General features: G+C 56.8%; 1 protein-coding gene across 2 annotated transcripts; it reads right to left on the bottom strand.

Annotated features, from left to right (window-relative positions):
- Positions 1-101: 101 nt before the first annotated feature.
- Positions 102-14330, bottom strand: DBN1 (drebrin 1). Of its 2 annotated transcripts, XM_081036077.1 has the most exons (15): positions 14086-14307; positions 9650-9705; positions 8971-9083; positions 8711-8785; positions 8449-8595; positions 8261-8338; positions 7859-8010; positions 7703-7766; positions 3928-3987; positions 3714-3837; positions 2839-2976; positions 2344-2514; positions 1262-1935; positions 863-965; positions 102-697 (listed from the first exon to the last, which is right to left on the bottom strand). In XM_081036077.1, the coding sequence occupies exons 1-15, from the start codon at positions 14169-14171 to the stop codon at positions 627-629; spliced, it is 2112 nt and encodes a 703-aa protein (XP_080892203.1). In that variant the 5' UTR covers positions 14172-14307; the 3' UTR covers positions 102-626. The 2 variants fall into 2 exon arrangements, with proteins under 2 accessions (XP_080892203.1, XP_080892204.1); XM_081036078.1 differs by lacking the exon at positions 2839-2976 and having other exon boundaries at positions 14086-14330.
- Positions 14331-18615: the final 4285 nt, after the last annotated feature.

The following is an 18615-nucleotide window of genomic DNA, read 5'->3' as shown; positions in this document are numbered from 1 at the left end:
AGCAGGAGGCGAGCAGGAAAGGGCTGGGAAGCTGAGGGGCCCCAGCTGGGCCTGCTACTTCCTTTGGGCCGGGTGGGTAGGGGTCAAGAGAAGGGCGGGGAGGGGGTCCCAGGGAGCCAGAGCCCACGAGCCATTTATTGCCATGTTTTCAAATTCGTGCAAAATATCTGAAGCCCTGGACAAAGAATACAAAGTGATATTTTTCCAAGAAACATAAAACTAGGAAAAGAGGTGGGGGGACATTTTCCCACCCGAGATCCCCCCGATGCCAGAACCCAAGCAGGGTGAGGCCTCCAACCCGGCCGGCTGAGTGGGCGGGGAGGACTAAGCGCTACAATCTGGACCGGGCAGGGAGGGGGTATAATTTGCAACAGCGTCTCAACTACCAACGGGAGAAAAAACAGTCAACTGTACAAGTCTCCTATCAACTTTTAAAAAAAAGGGAGAGAAAAGCTGTAAAAGTCAGGCCCTGTGGGTAGGGAAGCGGCCAAGTTCCCGGCCAGGGCCGGAATCCGGAATGGGTGCCAGGCGGAGCTGCTTCCAGTGCAGGCGCGGCAGGCCATCTGGCCAGAGGCTGGCGTGGGTGGGTGGCCTTGGCAAGGGCAGCCTGAGGGCAGGCGCCACTGCTAATCTCCACCCTCGAAGCCCTCCTCCTCTTCTGGGACTGGGTCTGCATCCCAGCAGGTGATGTCGATTTCTATGGTGTTGGGAAGGGAGAGGAATTAGAAGATAAGACAGCAGATCCACGACCATGTCTTCCAACCCCTGGGAGCTGTGCCAGATATGTAAGCGTCTGGTGGTGCCTGTCCACACTTGAACCCAGCACCCCTACCCTAATTCCACCCCATCATCCCAGTGCTACCTGGAGGCTTGTTGTAGAACACAGGAGGCGGAGCCTTCGCACACAGCTCTTCTGATTGGGCGAACTCCTCCTCCTGTGATTGGCTGAAGTACCCCTCACTGGCCTGTAGGAGGAAAGCACCGAGTCTCTGGGTCCCACCCAGCAAGACTTGAGCTGACCTACCAGGCCTGAGCCCGTTTCCCTGGCAACCAGTGATTCCATCCCTGGTTGCCAGGGAAACAAATGCCTACCCTGGGAACAAAAGCAGAGCTGGCCCAGGGATGGGGAATGGAATGGAGCTTCCCCCCAATAATGTGGACCACAGAGAAAGGGGGTCACTGCTGCAAGCCTGAAAATGCAGGGTCAGTCCCCTGCTCAAGTCCTGACTCCCACCCCTCCCACCAGGCTGCCCTGCCCCACCTGGGTCCCCTCCTTCTGGGTGGTCTCGCCATTGGTCAGCAGGTGTGGCTCAGGCTCAGGCTCCAGCTCCGACTCTTGATCCCGCTCCTCCAGAGCAGAGGGCAGGACAGGGGCCTGGGGGGCAGCCAGGGGCTCCCCTTTTACTGCCTCCTCTGGGTCACAGAAGGTGGCTGGCGGCTCAGGCAGCTCATCAAAATTGAGGAGACTGGCACAGCCTTCACCTGCTGGCGGCAGTGGCTCCTGAGCCACCTCATCCAACAGGGGCCTCTCCACCAGAGTGACCTCAGCACCCGAGGGTGGTGTGGGGGCTCTAGGCTCAGCCTGGGGTGCGGAGGCCCCTTCCCCGTTGCCAGGCCATAGGTCAATGAGGCTGGCTGAGGTGACAGTGTTGGCAACAGCGGTGTCAGCAGCAGCAATGTAGGTTTCAGTGGCAGCAGCAGCCAGGGTGTCTGCTACAGCGGTGTCAGCTATGGCAGGCTCCAGAGGGGCAGCCAGGACAGCCTGTTCTGGAGCCGCCATGAATATCAAGTCCTCGGTGGGGCCGCCTTGCCTCCGGGGAGGCTCCAGTGCCTGAGGGGGCTCCTCCATGGGGCCCGCCCAGGCCTGAGGGGCTGCACTTCTGGCCCCCTTACTGGTCTCCTCGCTATCCAGGCCAGGGCCAGGCTCCTGGGTCTCTGTTACAACACAAATGGAGGAGACAGATGTGACCAGCTTCCTCAGGGAAGGATGCAGGCACTGGGCAGCCACCCTACCTACCCGGCCCACCCACTGAGGAGTAAATGACACTCCGGAAAGAAGACCTCCACTAAATGCTCCATGCACCCTCCAGCACCCGGCGGGCCCTGCTGCCTCTTTACCTACTGTTTTTAAGCTGCTCAGCAGCCCTAGGAGGAAGGCCCGATCCCCACTCCAGAGAGAGACACACACTGAGGCCCAGAGGACAGGTCTGACTGCCACTTCCAGGACAGTGCAGTCTGGATGATGGGTGGCGCAGATTCCTTGGGAGTTCTTACCATGGCCACGTGGGGTTTCCAGCACAGGGACTGGGAAGAGGCCTGGGGCAGCTAGGGCCCCTCACTTACCTTGGGCTGGTGGCGGTGGTGGTGGCAGTGGTGGAGGCTGCGAGGACGTAACCTCATCCAGAGCCCGCTCAATCTGCTCAGAGACAGGGGTGGAGGCCGTGCTGGAGTCAGATGGGCTCCGAGTGGGGATGGGGGTGGGCGCCATCCTCCGGTGGCTGTCCAGGTGGCTGCCTGTGGAACAAACCCCCAAGCTGGTCAGTGAGGGCCAAGGAGCCAGGTGGGACCAGGATCATCCACCTTGGGGCCTGGCCAGCACCTCTTCTCTGGAGTCTGGATGGAGGCTGGGAGCTCCCCAGGCCCCCCAGGGGCCAGACCACAACTCCAGACCTGTAAGCCAGGCCAGTGCCCCTTCAGAGCCAGGGAAAAGAGGCAGGCAGTACCTGCCCTGGGGACAAACACCAGAGATCAGTGATCAGGCTGGGGGAGTGAGGGCGGGGGGCTGCTGGGAAGCGGGGCCCTCCTTACCCCCTGCCGAGGCCTGGGGCTGCTACCTACATGGGAGGGAGGAAGAGAGGTTTGGGGTGCGGTGACAGGTGATATAGGGGAAGGGAGTCCGTGGAGGGGAGGAAGAGGAAGAGGAGGAGGAGGAAGGCCCACTGTCCGATGCCTTTATGAAAGGGCAGTACGGACGACCTGCCAAGAGAGACAGACAGAGAAAGAGAGAGAGACAGACAGAGGACAAGAGAGGGTCAGTCTCCCCCACCCTGGCCCCAAGGTCTCACCCGCCCCCAGGGCTGGCCCTGGATGTCCAAGCTGCCTTTTGCCCGGGTGCACATTCAGCCAAGCTGGGCTATAGCCTCAAGCTGTCAAGCCTCCCATCAGCAACAGCCACGCACAGCAAGGAGCCTGCCCCACACAGCCAGCCTCTGTGCAGCACACACCGTGGGACAGCCTGTCCCAACTATAGAGCCCCGACACAAGCCAAGCACACATGGGAGCAAACACTCAGGCCAGCAACAGGGTGCTTTGGGGGAGGCAGAAGCTGCAAGGAGAATCCTGACAGGGAAAATGGGTGCAGGCTCGAGCCAGCTCACCCTACATGCACCACAGCCCTCAGGCAGGGCTTGGTTCAACCCCAGCAAGGCCACTCCACTCCCTACAGCCAGGGGGCGCCTTTGCCCATGCCAAAGCTGTCCAGATGGCCTCCAGCGGGGCCCACTGCTCAGCCAAGGCCCAACATCGACCTCCCCCAAACCCAGCCTTCTCAGTCCTGCCACCTGGGAGGCAGTGGATGGAACCACACTTGATGAACAACCTTTCGGTCTCCAAAGGTCCTTGGGCAAGGCTTCCCTTCCAAGAAAGGGCGCCGAAAAGGCTCAAGGCCAAAACCTGAGGAGTGGGGGTTAGCTGGGGATGGGACCTGGGACTACCTGGTCGGTGGTTGAAGGGGGAGGGCACATCGCAGCTGCCTGCAGAGGCCGATGCGACCCGTTCCTGCTGCTTGAAGAATTCCCGTGGGTTGTCAGGCCGCTGGGCAATAATGGCCGCTGCCTCCTGGAGGTGCAAGGAAAGGGTCAAAGCCAGGCTGGGCCCCACTGAGGCAGCCCCTGCTGGCCTCACCTGCCCTGTTCCACTAGCTCTCACCTCTACCTCCGATTCTGACTTCTTTGTCTGGGTCTCTTCCTCTTCATCCTGCTGGTCACCCTGAAAACCAAAGGTACAGTTCCTGGGCCACTCCACCAGCAGCTCTGGCCTTCGTATAGGCCCATATTGCCTCCATGATCTGGCAGGAAAAGGCTTGGAGGTGGCACATCGGCTCCCTTCACCACCATCACTCGGCTCCTTCTCTCCATCCATAAGGCTCTCAGCTACCTCATCTCTAGCCTGAACAAGTGCCTGGGCACCTAGCTCAGCTCCGCCTGCTCCTTCACCCCATCCAACCAGGCACCAAAGGCCACCCAGGAGTGCTCCCTGCTTTGTAGCCAACTCTTCTTGAACCTCCTACCCCAGCACCCAGCGAACTGTGCCCCCATCACTGCTGCCTGGATCTTGGCGTCATGACCAAAGCTTCATTAGTCCCCTGCCTCTGTGCTCTCTTCCCCTCATTTCTTCTCTATACGCCCTGAAAGGACCTTCTAAAATCCAGATTAGACTATGATTTTTCCTAGCTTAAAATCCCTCAGGGGTTTCTCATGAGCCACAGTGAGAGCTGGCTGAATATGGCGCACACACATGGCTTCTGTTTTGCCAGTACAGTAGTACCTCGGTTTTCAAACGTCTCCGTTGACAAACATTTCTGTTTACGAACGCTGTAAGTTTTATGGATCTATGGTATCATTAGATAGTAAAATTCATGCTAAATTTGCAGTTTTAGGGGTTGACTTTAAAGGTCTGGAACGGATTAATCCATTTGGCATTACTTTCTATGGGAAAACCATGCCTCGGTTTTCGAACGTTTCAGAATTCGAACGGATTACGTTCGAAAACCGAGGTACCACTGTATGTTTTTAAAACACGTTAATTAGTCGCCTCCACTTAAGAATTAGGAAATTTCATACTGAAATAGGGATCTCCAATTTCTCTTAAAATGCCAGAAGTCCTGGCAACACTGGCCCATAAGCCCCAAGGCAGCCATTGACCAGAGATATGCTGCAGCCAACCTCACACCAGGTGTAATCTATCCAGTTTGTCACAGTCTCCACCACTCCCTACTGTCCTTCACCTGCTCACTTCACTTGCTGTTTTGAGATTGCAACCCGAAGAGTACAGACAGGTCAGGCCCCTGGCTTGGCCCACAATCCCCTGCCGCTGCCTGACCTAGCCTGTTACCTCTCCCAACACCCCCCTCCCACCTTGACCCACCCACATTCTGTGAGATGTAGACATAATCAGCAGCACGACATAGTTGCCATTCCTGGAACATGTATTCCATTCCATTTGGCATGGTTGATGACACCCTCTCCCTCCCCAAATGCCTCAGCCCCACCCTATCTCCAACTCTTCCTGCTTCCAGCCTGTTTGTGTACTGCCTCCTGGGAAAGAGGTCGCTGGCCCATTCAGGTCGTTTCTCTGAGTCCCCACAAGGTGTTCCAGGCACACACCAGATTATACTGAGAAATGTCTTGTTTCTGGAATCATCACCCCCCTCTGTGGGTGACACAGAGACGAGAACTCAGGTCTGTGCGTGAGCGGCCAGCACAAGGATGAGTTGATACAAGTTTGCTCAGTTGGACTCACTACTACACCAAAAGCCTCTTAATCAGTGTCCCCTGCTGCTCCTGTGGCAAATGAGACAGGAGGGAATGAGGGGAAGAGAAAAAGCTGCAGGTACGGTGGTGAAGTAACAGGGCTCCTTTGTTTTTGAGCACATAGCCTAGAACTGAAAACTTTTCTGTCAGGGTGCATTAGGAGAAGGACCATTCAAAGTATCCCCCCTTAAGAAGGTTGTCACTCCAACCACAACTTCGTGTCTTCCAGAATTAAGTCTAAATTCCTGTGACCTTGCTCCCTCTTCCCAAATTGCTCCTGCTTCTCAGCCCACTGGGCTCCAGTCAGGCTCCTTGCCTTCTCATAGATGTACACCCCACCAGCCTTTGTGGATACTCTGCCTCTGCCTGGTATAAGGTTCCTCTGCCTTATTCGGAAAAAAGACCAGAGGCAACATACCACAAAAGCTTTAACTACCAACGAGGTCAAAATCACTGAAGCTGTGGGTAGGAGAGAGATCAATATCCTAACCGTACGGGTATACAGCACTGCTGTACCTGAACATCTGCAAATACTTGGGAGCTCCCTGGCAGCCCAGACAGAAAGGGAACTCGGACAAGGAATGCAGTTCTGAGGGGAGAGAAAGCAGAACATCTCCTTAAGCTAAGAGAAAGCATTTTATAGTTCTAAATTCCAAAGTTTCTCACATGGGACCTTCCTTAGAGAACCTGAACTTACTTGTAAGACCATCACACGGACTTGCTAGAACATCTACTATCACTGTCACATGAGCCACACTTAAAGGGCCAGATGGGACTATAAAATAATGATTTAAATTCCTTAAGACTTTGCCTGCAATGTTGATCATTGGTGGAGATAAGCCGTCAGTTCAGGGGACCCACTATATATCTTTTCTACTTTGTGTGCATGTGTGTGTGAAATTTCCCATAAAAACCTTTTTCAAAAAGCCCTTACTCCGAATGGATAAATGGATAAATGGATGTGGTATTAGCCTTAAAAAGGAAGGACATGCTGACACAGGATGAGCCTTGACGACATTATGCTGAGTGAAATAAGCCAGTGACCAAATGAAAAATTCTGTATGATTCCAGTCATATGAGATACCTAGAGGAGTACAATTCATGAGACAGAAAGTAGACTGGCAGTTGCCAGTGGCTTGGGGAGAGGAGAATGGGGAGTTAGTGTTTAATGAGTACAGAATTTCAGCATGGGAAGATGAAAACAATTCTGGAGATAAACAGTGATGATGTTTGTACAACAATGTGAATATACTGAATGTCACTAAAGTGTACATTTAAAAATGGCTAAGATGGTACATGTCAGGTGTATTTTGCCACAATTAAAAATAAACTCATCAATTAATTTTAAAAAGGCCTTGCCCATCTTATTCTTCACCATGTTTCTAACACCTGTCACATGGCAGGTGGCTGGGGTTTGTTGAATGAATAACTGTGGCTAGAGCTTATCAAACACACATCATCTTCATCTGCCCAGGAGCTGATGTGATTGGAGTCACCTATGATAGCCACTTAATGCCAGTGTCTGCAGAGTGTCCTGCCTCCTCCCTCCCAGTGTCCTGTGGGTGTGGCCCGGAGTATCACCCACATATCACCCATCTCCTGTCCTAAACTGTACCATGCTTAAAGTTCCATTCAAAACATGATTTTAAAGGGTCAATTCACAGGTCCAATGGGACACCGCAATGTTTGGAGGTTCCAACAGCACCCCTGGAACAAGAGTCTGCTCTGAAGGAGACACTATACACACAGTGTATCAGGCGCTCAGAGCACCAGCCAGATTCATTTGTGTGACTCTGCAGCACTGGGTTATAAGGACCAGTTCTTGAGCCTCCTAAGTGCAGGAAGCATGTCTAATCCACACTGAGCCACTCAGGCTCTGCTGGGAGGGGACAAGAGAGCCTGGTCAGCGAGGATCTGGATGAAGATAGATTTTTTTTTTTTGTCTAAAGTATAAGCTTCTCCAAGGAGGTCTCTTTCCAAAGTCAGGGGTCAGACTCCACGTGACTGAGTGGCAGGCCTAACACTCCATCACACTCCGTGCAAAGGTACCCAGAATGCCCAGCACTGTCCTCAAGCCACTGATCTTCCCACAGGAGCACAAAGGCCCAGGAGCACAAAGACCATCCTCATTTCCCTGACCAGGAGACTGAGAACCCTGGCTAAGAACTTACAAAGATAGACTGCTCCTTCAACCGCCTTTTGGCCTCTTCAGCTTCTAAAGTCTGCTGTTTCCTCCTGGAAAGATAAGCCGGCATACAGCCCTTAGGACAGGCCCAAGTGGACCTGCTGGCCGGGGCGCGGCCTGTGACGGGGCGGTGCTGGCCCACCTGTGCTCCTCAATCTGCTGTTCGCGCTCTCTGTAGCGCCGCTCCCGCTCTTCCTGCTCCTGCCGCTCCTGTTCCATCCGCTCTTGCTCAAACCTGAGTCTCTCATCCAGGGCCTTCTTCCTCTCCTCCTCCTTCCTTAGCTCTTCCTCCTTCTGCAACCACCCGTGCCAAGGCAGTGTAGGCCCTGAGCCTGGGGCCCCCTGCTCCTCCTGCCCACCCCAACCCAGGGCTGGAGAGGTACTGGTTCTGGGAAATAGGGTGAGCCCGCCAGGAATGTCTCGCCTTCAGGTGGGGGAGCGCGTGGAATGGGACACACTATTGAAGGAAGGACCTGGGGAGAGGCCCAGAGCCGCCCGTGGGGTTGGGTCAGCTAGGCCTGCGGGCTGGGGTCCGGGGCCACACCTTGGCCTGCTCCCAGAACTGCTCGCGGTTAATCCGCTTCATTTCCACAGCTGCATCAGTTTTCTGGTAGGTGGTGCCCTGCAGAACCAAATGGCGTGGCATGAGCTCAGAGAGCAAGTCTGAGGACAGAGAGGGTGGGGGCAGGCAGAGCCCTGGGCGAGACCAGCTGGTCCCAGGCACACACTGACCACCGGCTCAGCGTTCTCATCCTCGCGCAGCCGCAGTCGATGCAGCACAGGGCTGGAGAGCCGCGCCAGCCCGTTGGAGAGCCGCTGCCCGATGGCGCCCGCATCTATGTCTTCCACGCTGCTGGCGTTCACAATCACGTCGACACCCTGCAGCAAGAAGGTGTGTTCAGGCAGCATGGCTCCTTCCTGTTACCACCACCTTCATATTGACCCTGCCCTAGGTGGCTGGTGCCGCCCTGACCGGCCCCGGCCCCACTCGCACCTGGAAGAACTCAGCCACCTTAGCCACGTGGCTGGCACAAGCACATTTGCGGGCATCAGGCACATCTTCACCGACCTGCAATGTACCCAACAAAGAGGCTGTTATGAAAAGACGGGGGGTGGGGGGGACAGCAGCCTGAGGCCCCCAGCTCCCTTCCCAGGGGTCTCGTGGGATTCTCTGCAGTGTTATCAGTAGGTGGAGCAGGGTGGAGAGTGACTGCTCTGGGGCCTCAGCTCCCTTCCCTGCCCACAGCTGCATACCCAGTTGATGAGCACGTATTTTGGCAGAGCAGCCTGGGAGTCCTTGACGCTGCAGAAGCCGTACATCACCTTCTGGTTCTCAAAGTGGCCCGAGAGCTCCTGCAAGCCCCCATCTAGGGGAATCAGGAGGGTGTCAGGACTCCTGTCTCCTGACCCCTTACCCTGCAAAGGGCCTGGAACCCATAGGAAAGACTCCCCTTATGGGTCTGCAGGCACCCCCAGGACCCTGGGGTTCTGTTGGTGTGAGAGTGGGGTGCAGGCACTAGCTTTGCTTTTAAATCCCCCAGGGCCTGATTTCGGGTAGGACTGAGAAACTGCTTGTTCTTCACACATCCTCATGTCTCAGGAGGTACTAGTGCCCAGTGAGGTAAAATAAAGACTTCAGGCTCAGGAGAAAGTGGGGCTGGTCTGGGCCATCCCTGCTGGACCCCCTACCCCATGTGACTTTGGGCAAGTCACTGTCCCTCTCTGAGGCTGGCTTCTCATAATCCAACAGGAAACAAGGCTCCCTCCCTCCCCACCCTGGGGAATCTGAGGGATGACCAAGAAGGACCCCTGCCAGATAAGTGTGGGTCTGCTGGATGGAGGCGAGAGAAGGTGGCCTGGAGCCAGGCGGGTGGGGAAGAAAACAGGAGGAGGGGGCGGGAGAGGAAGGCAAAGGAATGGCTGGAATTCTTACCTCCTGACGCTGCAAGCTTGAGGTCATCTGAGCCATCCTCATATGTGTACAGAGCCCTGGGGAGAGGGAGGGGTAGCTCAGAACTGTCAGGGCCCAGGCGCCAATTTGGGGTGGGGATGACTCTACGGAGGAGGAGGAGGGACACAGAGGGGGCAAAATAGGACAGGGTTCTGGCTGAGCACTCTCCGACTGACAACTGGAGGGGGAAGGGGGCCTGGGTTAGGTGGGGAATAAGCAATGGAGGGGGGTAGAAATCACTGCCCATGTGTCGTGTCCTCAGAGCCATGGCCCTGGCAGCCTACAATCCAGCAAGCGGGTGTGAGATGGAGATTCCAAGGCAACGGTTCCTTGGTTACTGTTCCCTGGATACCACGTTCCTCATCCCCATTGGCTGTTGCCAGGAACCTACCTGGCGCTGCCTCAGTACCCACTGCCCCTCCCCACCACAGCAAGGGAGGGGGAGGAGAGAACCTGGTGCTCACTCTGCTCAGGGCATCCCCTGGTAACCATGGCAACTCGGCAACTGGCACATGACTGGCCCATCCCAACCTCGATCTCCTGAACACAAAGGACCCCAGGGATCCGCCCTAGGTCTCAATCTCCTCCTCTCTGAAATGGGGATGAGGTCACCTGCTCACTCTTGCCCAGACTCTGGCGCCTGGGTGACCACACTCTTCTGGCCTTCTAGCTCCTAAGCCACCTCTGTCCCAGCTGAAGCCCTGGCCTCCTGGGACTGCTGGCCTTTCCTTCTGCCTTAGCATCACCAGAAAACTCTCCTAGGAGCCTTTCTCCTTCCTCCTCCCTAGATTTTTTTCTCGCCAGGCAGCAGTGGCACAGCATCCATTCCACAGACAGGAAGGCAGAGATGTCTGCTCCCAAGGACCCCCTGGGAGGACAGGCCTGGGGCAAGAAAGAAGGGCCCTGTTGAGAAGACTCCAGAGGGCTCAGCCCCTTCCCCCAAGATTCCCTTTTCTTACTGCCAACGCAGGAGGCTAGGGGCTTAGAGGAGGGGAGGTGGGAGCACAAGGGAGATGGAGAAGAGAAAGGGATGGAGGGAGTCAGAGAAAGGAGGAAGGAAGAGAAGAGAAAGGAGGAAAGTGAAGGTATGATGAGGAAATGAAGGTAGGAGGGAGAGAGGGAAGGAGGGAGGGAAGAGGGAGGACACACACACACACACTTTCCGGGACCCCTCCCTCTGGAAAGGGACACAGGTGGGCTGTGAGGCCCAGAGCTCCTGGTCCAACTGTTGCCTGGGCCCCAGTGCTGGCAGCTGCTTCCCAGCACAGCTGTCCCACCACCTGTCCTGCTGCTGTAACCCATCACTGGGAACAAAGGGCCCTCAGAGAAGCAAAGTCTGCCCCTTCCCATTCCAAAAATGAGAAATTGAGGCAGAACTCTGAGACCCTGGTTCCCAGACACACATACCTCCCAGGGGTGACTATTAGCCTCGCAGAAGTTCTAAGGGCCCTTGCTGCACAGGTCCTGCCCCTTCCATCCTCAACTCTTGCCTGCCCACTTCCAGCCACCTTTCAGCTCCAGCCACTGACATGACAGAAACCATAGCTAAGTTCAAAGGCTTCAGCAGGCCTTCAACCCTGAGCCCCACCTGCCTGCCTTTCCAGCTAGACCTTCTGTATCCACACCACACACTCGGGTCACACTAGACGGCTCGCAGATGCCAAACACAGTTCTGGATATTTTCCACCCTCAAGCCATTGCATATGTGATTCCTGTCACAAAAAGGCCAGACCAGTTTCTCCACCACATGCCCACCCCTGGCAGAAATCCCTCGGGGCCCCAATGCCAGTTCCCTAGGAAGCTGTGCCCTGTCCTGAGCTGCACCTCCTCAGGGATTATCACACCCCAGCAGGGATGGAAAAAGGCATCTAAGCCTGCAGCAGATCTCACTGAACCAGTGCTTCTCAAATACAGCAGAGCATGCCTTGGCCTCGGCCTGGGCAGTGGGAGCTGGTGAAACCGCACGAAGTCAGAATGGGGGGAACCAGGAATCTACATGTCTCACCAGCTCTAAGTCCTGGAGACAGACACTGCCTCAGACCTAAGCTTCGCGGAGGCAGGATGTCTGACTCAATCAACACACTTCATTCTCTGGGTCCAGTGTCCAGCCCACAGTGGCACCCAGTAGGTAACTATGATACAGGCACTAACACTGAAAAACCATCTAGGCCAGAGAAACCGGACTGAGATGAGTTGGGAGCTGGAGCTCCAAGGAGATGCTGGAGTCAGCTAACGTGGGAGGCTGAGGGCAGGTGGACCCCTCAGGACGATCACACTCTCAGGGTATCAGAGTTAGACGGGCCCTGGGTGTCCCAGATATGGTTGAGTCTCCTTGTTTTCAAGAACACGAGAGGAGCAGGCACTCGTGTGTGGTCACACAGTGAGTCTGTCACATCCAGGGAAACACTCGCTCTTCCCACTACACAACCTAACTTTCTGGGGTTCCCTGCTCCCAGCACCTGGACCGTGGTCCATTTCAGACGCCCTGCCACAGGAGTGGCCACTCCCCTCCTGCTCCCCCGCCCCACTTAGAGGCAAGATAACGGAGGGCAATGACAAGCCTCCTTTGCTCAGGCAGCAATTTTACCCAAGATAGCCTCCTCCAGACTTAGAGTCGGGTCTGTGCCTGAGTCCCGGGACCCCACGGCACCCCTGGCTCAGAGCTGGCAGCAGGACATGATCCTCACACCCTTTTTACAAAATGCTACTTAGGCCACTGAGAGTGAATACATGTGTGCATGTGCGAGGCTGTGTGAATCTGTGTGTGCCTCACACACACCCAGATGGGGTGACGCACGCCAGTGATGAATAACTCACTCTGGCCACATGGGTGCTGCTGCGTGGTGGGAGCCCAGCCCTCTGCTGAGGAGGACGTGGGCCAGCAGTGGTTGTGTGGCCCCGCACTGGACCTCCAGAACTCTACTTTTGGGGGGTTAGGGCCGATGGGGTGGTGGTAGACAGTATCCCCAGACTGAGGGTGAGGGGGGCATTCTATGATGGACCCTGCCCCTCTTCAGGGAGGGCCCATCGTATCTCAAGGCCAGCTCCTCCACTAGGCCAAGCCAGCCACTTGCCCTGGACTTCTCCCATAATCTCAGCCCCCAGGGGCAGGGCTGGGACAATGGGTGGGCCGTCTTCCCACTTGCCTGTGCTGGCCTCTCCTGTGACTGACCTGCAGGACATGAGAGCTTGTCTCCCGGGTCCATCCCTCCAGGTCTGGCTGCCCGCCAGTGCTGCAGTACCGTGGCAGGGACACCTCACCACTTGTCCCCTCCTCCAGCCCCCAGATCAGTGTCCCTTCCCAAATGCCTTTCCAGGGTGAGGGTAAGGCCAGCTCAAGTGAGGTCCCTCAGGCCTGCCCTCACTCTGTGCCTCAATTTCCTGCCTGCCAGGGGGAGAAGAGGCCTGGGAACAGAATGGGTACCTGCCTCAAGAGAAGAGTCTTTTGGGAGTATGATTCCTGAATGGGGCAGTCTGGAACCCCCTGGCTTTCCTACCACCCTGGGGACTCCAGCCTCAGAGCAGGTGGTCCAACCCTCCCAGAGCTGGAGACAACAGCTGGGGAGGGAGAGGAGGGCAGCCCAGCTCCTCCCCCACCAGGGAGCCGAGAGCCCCTTGTCACTGTGCGATGGGGCCAAGGGCTCAGTGGATCTACTCAACCTTCATCCCTCTCTAGGGGCTCCCTCCACGCGTGTGCGCCTGAGGGCTTCCTCCCAGGGTCCCCAGCTGGCCCCCTTGGCATCTCCCAGCCCAGCTGCCCAGTACCTACAATCCCCTTTATCTCCGTCTCCTCCACGACCACTGAGAGGAACAGGAGTCACTGCGCGGTTGCCATGTGCAATGAACGTCTTTCCATCACACCCCAACTCCGAGAGGCCCCCCCGGTGGGCGGGGCGCCTCGGCCCCCAGCCCGCTCTGCTCCTCCCCCGCCCTAGCGTTCCTTTGTGCTGTGGTCGGCCGGCCGGCGGGGCTGGGCCAGGCAGGCTGAGCTGGCTCCGCTAGCTGGGTCCCCGCCCGGTCAGCGCCAGCTAGAAGGTAGCGAAGGTGCCCTTGGCCGCCCCGTGCACACCTGTCCCCTGAGCCCCGGCGAGGGAGAGGACGGGGGATGGGCTCCTGCAGGACCATGTGGCCCGGGGCCACACGTCCAGATCCTGCGTCTCTCCGGCCCGCGTCTGGCCACCGCTTATACCGCGCGCCTGGACCGGCCTCGGGGCGCTCGGGACCGGCAGCACCCCGCCCGGCCCCTCCCCGGCGCGCACAAAAGCAGCCCCTCCCGGCCCTCCCCGGCCGCTCCACCGTTTCGGGGTCGCCCCCTCCCTTCCCTGCAGCCGTGCGGCGGGCAGGGTGGAAACAAAGGCGCGGCGGCGGCGGCGGCGGCGCGGGGACAAAGGGGCCGGGGGGCGGGGGCGGGGGCTCACCAGTCGGCCGCGCTCTCCTCCCGGATCACCTCCTCGTACGCCGCCAGCAGCTCCAGGCGGTGGCCGCTGAAGCTGACGCCGGCCATACTGCGGGCCGGACCCAGGCCGAACGGACAGACGCACGGACGGACGGACAGAGGAGGGAGGGAACGAGGGAGTCACAGCCGCCGCCGCCTCGGAGCCTCTGCAGCGTTGAGAGCCGAGCGAGCCAGCGGCCGGGGGAGGGGAGCCGGCCGGCGGGGGGCGGGGGGCGCTGGCTCCGCCCGGCTCGTCCCTCCGCGCTCGGTCCTAGCGCCGCCCGGGCCCGGCCCAGGGGGAGGCCTGCCCCCCCTTCCCGGCCTGCCCCAGGCGCCCCCGCGCCCCTCACCCACCGCCCCTGCGTCCGCACCCGGGCCAACCTGCCCCTCCTCTCCCGAGGCCCATCGCACCAGCGTCCCAAACCCTCACCTACCGTGTTCCCAGCCTAAGGTACTCACCCTCTTCCCCAGCTCCAACCGTCCCCGTCCCCAGCTCACCAACTCTTCTGTAAGCCCTGCTTCATTCTTCTAATCAGCTCCCAGTCCCAATCCCAAATCCACTTCATTCCAATCCAACCCTGTCCCATTTGGTGCTTAATTATCTCCATCCTGGTCTCACCCCCATCCCTGATCCATCCCAACCCCGAACCCAAACCCAATTCACAGATCAGCCACCCCTGGCCCATCTGCTGCCCAACCTCACCTGGGAAAGGCCCATTCAGTCCATCCTACCACTGTCCACTGCCATCTCTTTCCCAACCCCAATTCCAGCCCCATTCCCAACTCTATGCTTAGCATGCACCCCCATTCCCCACACCCCATCCCTAGCTGCACTCTCTTCAGGCCAGCCTATCCTGTTCTCATTCTGATCCTAGTTCCCAACCACACCTCTACATCCCTGCCTCCTTGACCATTCCCAGCCCCAACCAAGCTCATTACCACAGTATGGCCAGCCTCTTCCACCATCCCTAGGCTGAGCTCCCCTTCTTTACCAGCAGCCTCCTGGACCCTCTCAGATGGGGTCAGTCCAGGAACTCCTTTGCCTTGACTCCCAAGCCTCAGGCGTCCTAGAGGATCCCAAGTAGACTTCCTTCAAGTAGCAGCATCTAACCGCAGACTCAGGGAAGGGTTCCTCCAGGACCAGCTTCCTGGCACTTTTTTGCCCCAAAGCTCTGAGCACAGAAAGCACTAGGGCCTCAGAGGAGTCCCCTGCAGGAGAGTGGGCACCACTGCCAATACCTCCAGAAACACGTCTGCTCCTTGCTGAGGTGGGACCCTGAAACTCTCCCCAGCTCTCAGAAGCCTTTTGCACCACCTACAAAGCCACCCCCATCTTCCCAGGGAGGTGATGGAACCTGAGCTAACTACCTAGTCTAATCTGGGAGGTGGTCCAGCTGGGCCTCTGAGTTCTGAGTTGGCCAAGAGAGGAGGAGAGTAGTGTGTGCACTGATCTCCAGCAGTGGTTCCCAGCGCTTTGGAGTAAGAAAACCCTCTTAAAACTCAAAAGAGTTCACAGACCCCTGCCTGTGCCCACTATGCCCATGGACCCCTGGTCCTGGCAATTTCTCCACAGCCCCCACTTGGAGCAAGGCCCAGGCAAGGTCACTAGGATTCTGAGGTGGGAGGAAACCCCATGGCAGGGCTGAAGGGGAGATCTAGGGTCTCAGCCCCTTCCTGCTTCCTTTGACTTGTCCCAGCTCAGAATTCCTCCCACCTTCCCCTCCCTGGCCCCCTTCCCAGCCTCCTGCTCACTCAATTTCACATCCACAACACAGAAGCCCCACATGCATGCTCTCCCTCAATTCCTGCCTCTTTCCAGCCACGCCCTCTTTACCATCTATATTTTTATATAAGCTCATTTTGGAATAGTTTTAGATTCATAGAAAAATTACCAAGATGGTTCAGAGAGGCCTTGTATGTGGAACCAAGAGGGTCGCTTGCTTGGCTGCCCTGGAGCCCACCCCTTCTGGTTGGTCTTCTCATCCCCCCTCCACGTCTTCATCCTGTAATTTGTATATCTGTAATCTCTCTCCCTCGTCCCCATTCTTGGAATTGCTCTGGCCAAGTTCACTAGTGACCCCTAAATTGCCAAATTCAGTGGTCCTGTCTTAGTCCCGTTTCTTCGACCTGTGGGAGTGGGGTAACCATTGATCACTACCTCCTCTGTGAGCCTGCCGCCTTTTAGCCCCGAAAGCCACACACCCCGCTTTGGTGGGTGGGTGCTGGGTGCTTACTTGGCGGTCCTCCCACCAGGACTTGGTGTCCATTACTCTCAGCACTGAACACCTTTTAAGCCACTAACACAGTGGTCTCCCCCCCCCCCCAGAGAGTGAGCTCCCACAACACCCTGGGAGGCTGGTCCAGTGGTTTCTGGGTCCCCAGAGTGCAAAAGTCAACAAAGAGGGAGAATTCAGTTCTGAAGCTGGTCACTTGCTGTGTGACCTTGGCTAAAATGCTTTCCCTCTCTGAGTTTCCTTTTTGATAACGTTGTGAGGATAAAATGTGACTGGATGGAAGCTTGGAAAATAAGAACCCCCTCCCTTCCTTTTCACAGCCTGGTCCTCCCCCCTCCCACACCCACCTTCCTGTTCTGTGCTCCCCACACATCTCAGGGAAGGCTTCAAGGATGACACATTGGCCTCAGGACTATTTTTTAGCACAGGCTGGTGGAGCCTTCTCTGCCCTCACCCTGACTCTGCAAGTTCCTACCAAGCACACCTTCAAAAATGCCCCCTCATCCTTGCAGGTATGGGCCCTGGCACTGGGCCAACCACTTTCCCCACATTAGCTCTGCTCCTCACAAGCCAATTGCTGCCCAGATCTTGCTAATCCACAGACCTTGCTAACCATGTGACCTTAGACTCGCTCCTTGAACTTCCTTGTCTTACTCATTTCCAGCTACAAAATGGGGATGATAATGATGGTACCTACCTCATAGGGTCTGTTTGAGGATGTTAAAACAGTATCTAGAAAGTGCTTAAAATGGCAACTGCACATAACAGATGCCATTGAGATGTTGGCTGTTATTATTATTTTACAGATAGGATAGCTGAGGCTCAGAGAGGAGCAGTGATTGCCCTGAGGCACACAGTTGGTGAGTGGCAAGTCTGGATGGGAACCCAGGTCTGTCCCACATCACTTCAGTATACCACATATTCTCCCACTTCCCCTTCTAGCACCCCCGTTTCCACATGTAGGGGCTGGCCTGGCCTGCAATTTAGTCAGAGGTAGTTCCTCAGGCTACAGCTGTAGGGTCTAAGGAAGAGTCCGGGCGCAGGAGTCCTGGGCATGGAGGAAAAGTGCCCAGTGCAGTGGACGTCCATGGTCAGGCTTCCGTTATGTAAAACTTCCCAGGCCTGAGAGACTAAAGAAAAAGGCTGACAACTCCAGCATTATATCAAGAGTTTATTAAGAGAGCTTACGTAAGAGGCACATCTTGGACGATGGCACTGAGGTGACAGGGATGTCCTTCAGGCCACGTGGCAGGCACAAAGGGTTATGTAGGGCAGGGCAGGATGGATGGGGCACTGGGGTGTGACCTGCCCAGATAAGGGGGAAATGCCTCCCATGCTTGGGGGGCGGGCTGTGCAGCGACCTGCTCAGCGACCAGGAACAAGCAGGAGGTGGGACACATGGGAGGGGACCACGGAACATTCTCTGAGGGGATTTATGGAAAGCAGTCTGTTCTGGCCCGGATCTTGTTGGATCTAGCTCGAGGGTCTCTCCTTCATAATCCCTACCCTTGTCTTCCAGCTGATTTTTCCACTACAGGCTCCAGGGGGGAGCATGTGATCCAGGGCAGTGGGTCAGACCCAGGGACTGCTTCAGAGATGGACACATGACCCAAGTCAGCCCAATGGGCGTCAGCCCTAGGACTTTTGCTGGAATCATTAAGAAAGCCTCTACTGGGGCTGCTGAGCTGGCAGGATGTGGGTCTGGAGCTGGTTGGGGAGTGTCTCCCCAATAATGGGGAGAGCCGCCTGAGAATACAGACAGCACTTAGGAAAGCAGCGCCCAGAGATGGAGAGAGAGCAGACAGGCTGCTGGTAACACCCAGAGTACCAGATCCCACCAGATCTGAAGCCGTTAACCTTCTCAGTTAAATGAGATAAATTCTCCCTGTTTCTGCTAAACTAGTTCGACTTGCACTGAAAGAGTCCTTCTTAATAGTAGCGGTCATTTTTGTCAGTGGCAAGGGAAATGGGTGAAAGCTGAGTTGACCTAGTCCCCCAGGCTGAGCAGGAGACCCAGACCCACCCTGGGGCCCTCCCTGACCACTCTGTAGCTACCCCACTGCACAGTCTCCCAGGGGTGGCCCGACTTCCTGAGTCCTCCCCAGGCTCCCAGCAAGCTTCTTGTCCTACCAGGGCCCCTGGAACCCTACCTCCCCCTTACGCCCCAGCTGGAGATGAGCCCTACCTCCACTCTTGGTTGGCTTTGGACTCAGGCCCACTCAGGTTGGAATCCCAGCCCCCTGGCTGCTCCCTGCTTGCATGGGGCTGGCCTCAGCTCC

Source organism: Rhinolophus hipposideros (assembly GCF_964194185.1).
Source record: "Rhinolophus hipposideros genome assembly, chromosome: 23".
NCBI classification, from domain to species: domain Eukaryota; kingdom Metazoa; phylum Chordata; class Mammalia; order Chiroptera; family Rhinolophidae; genus Rhinolophus; species Rhinolophus hipposideros.
This window is presented reverse-complemented; position numbering and strand designations above follow the sequence as displayed.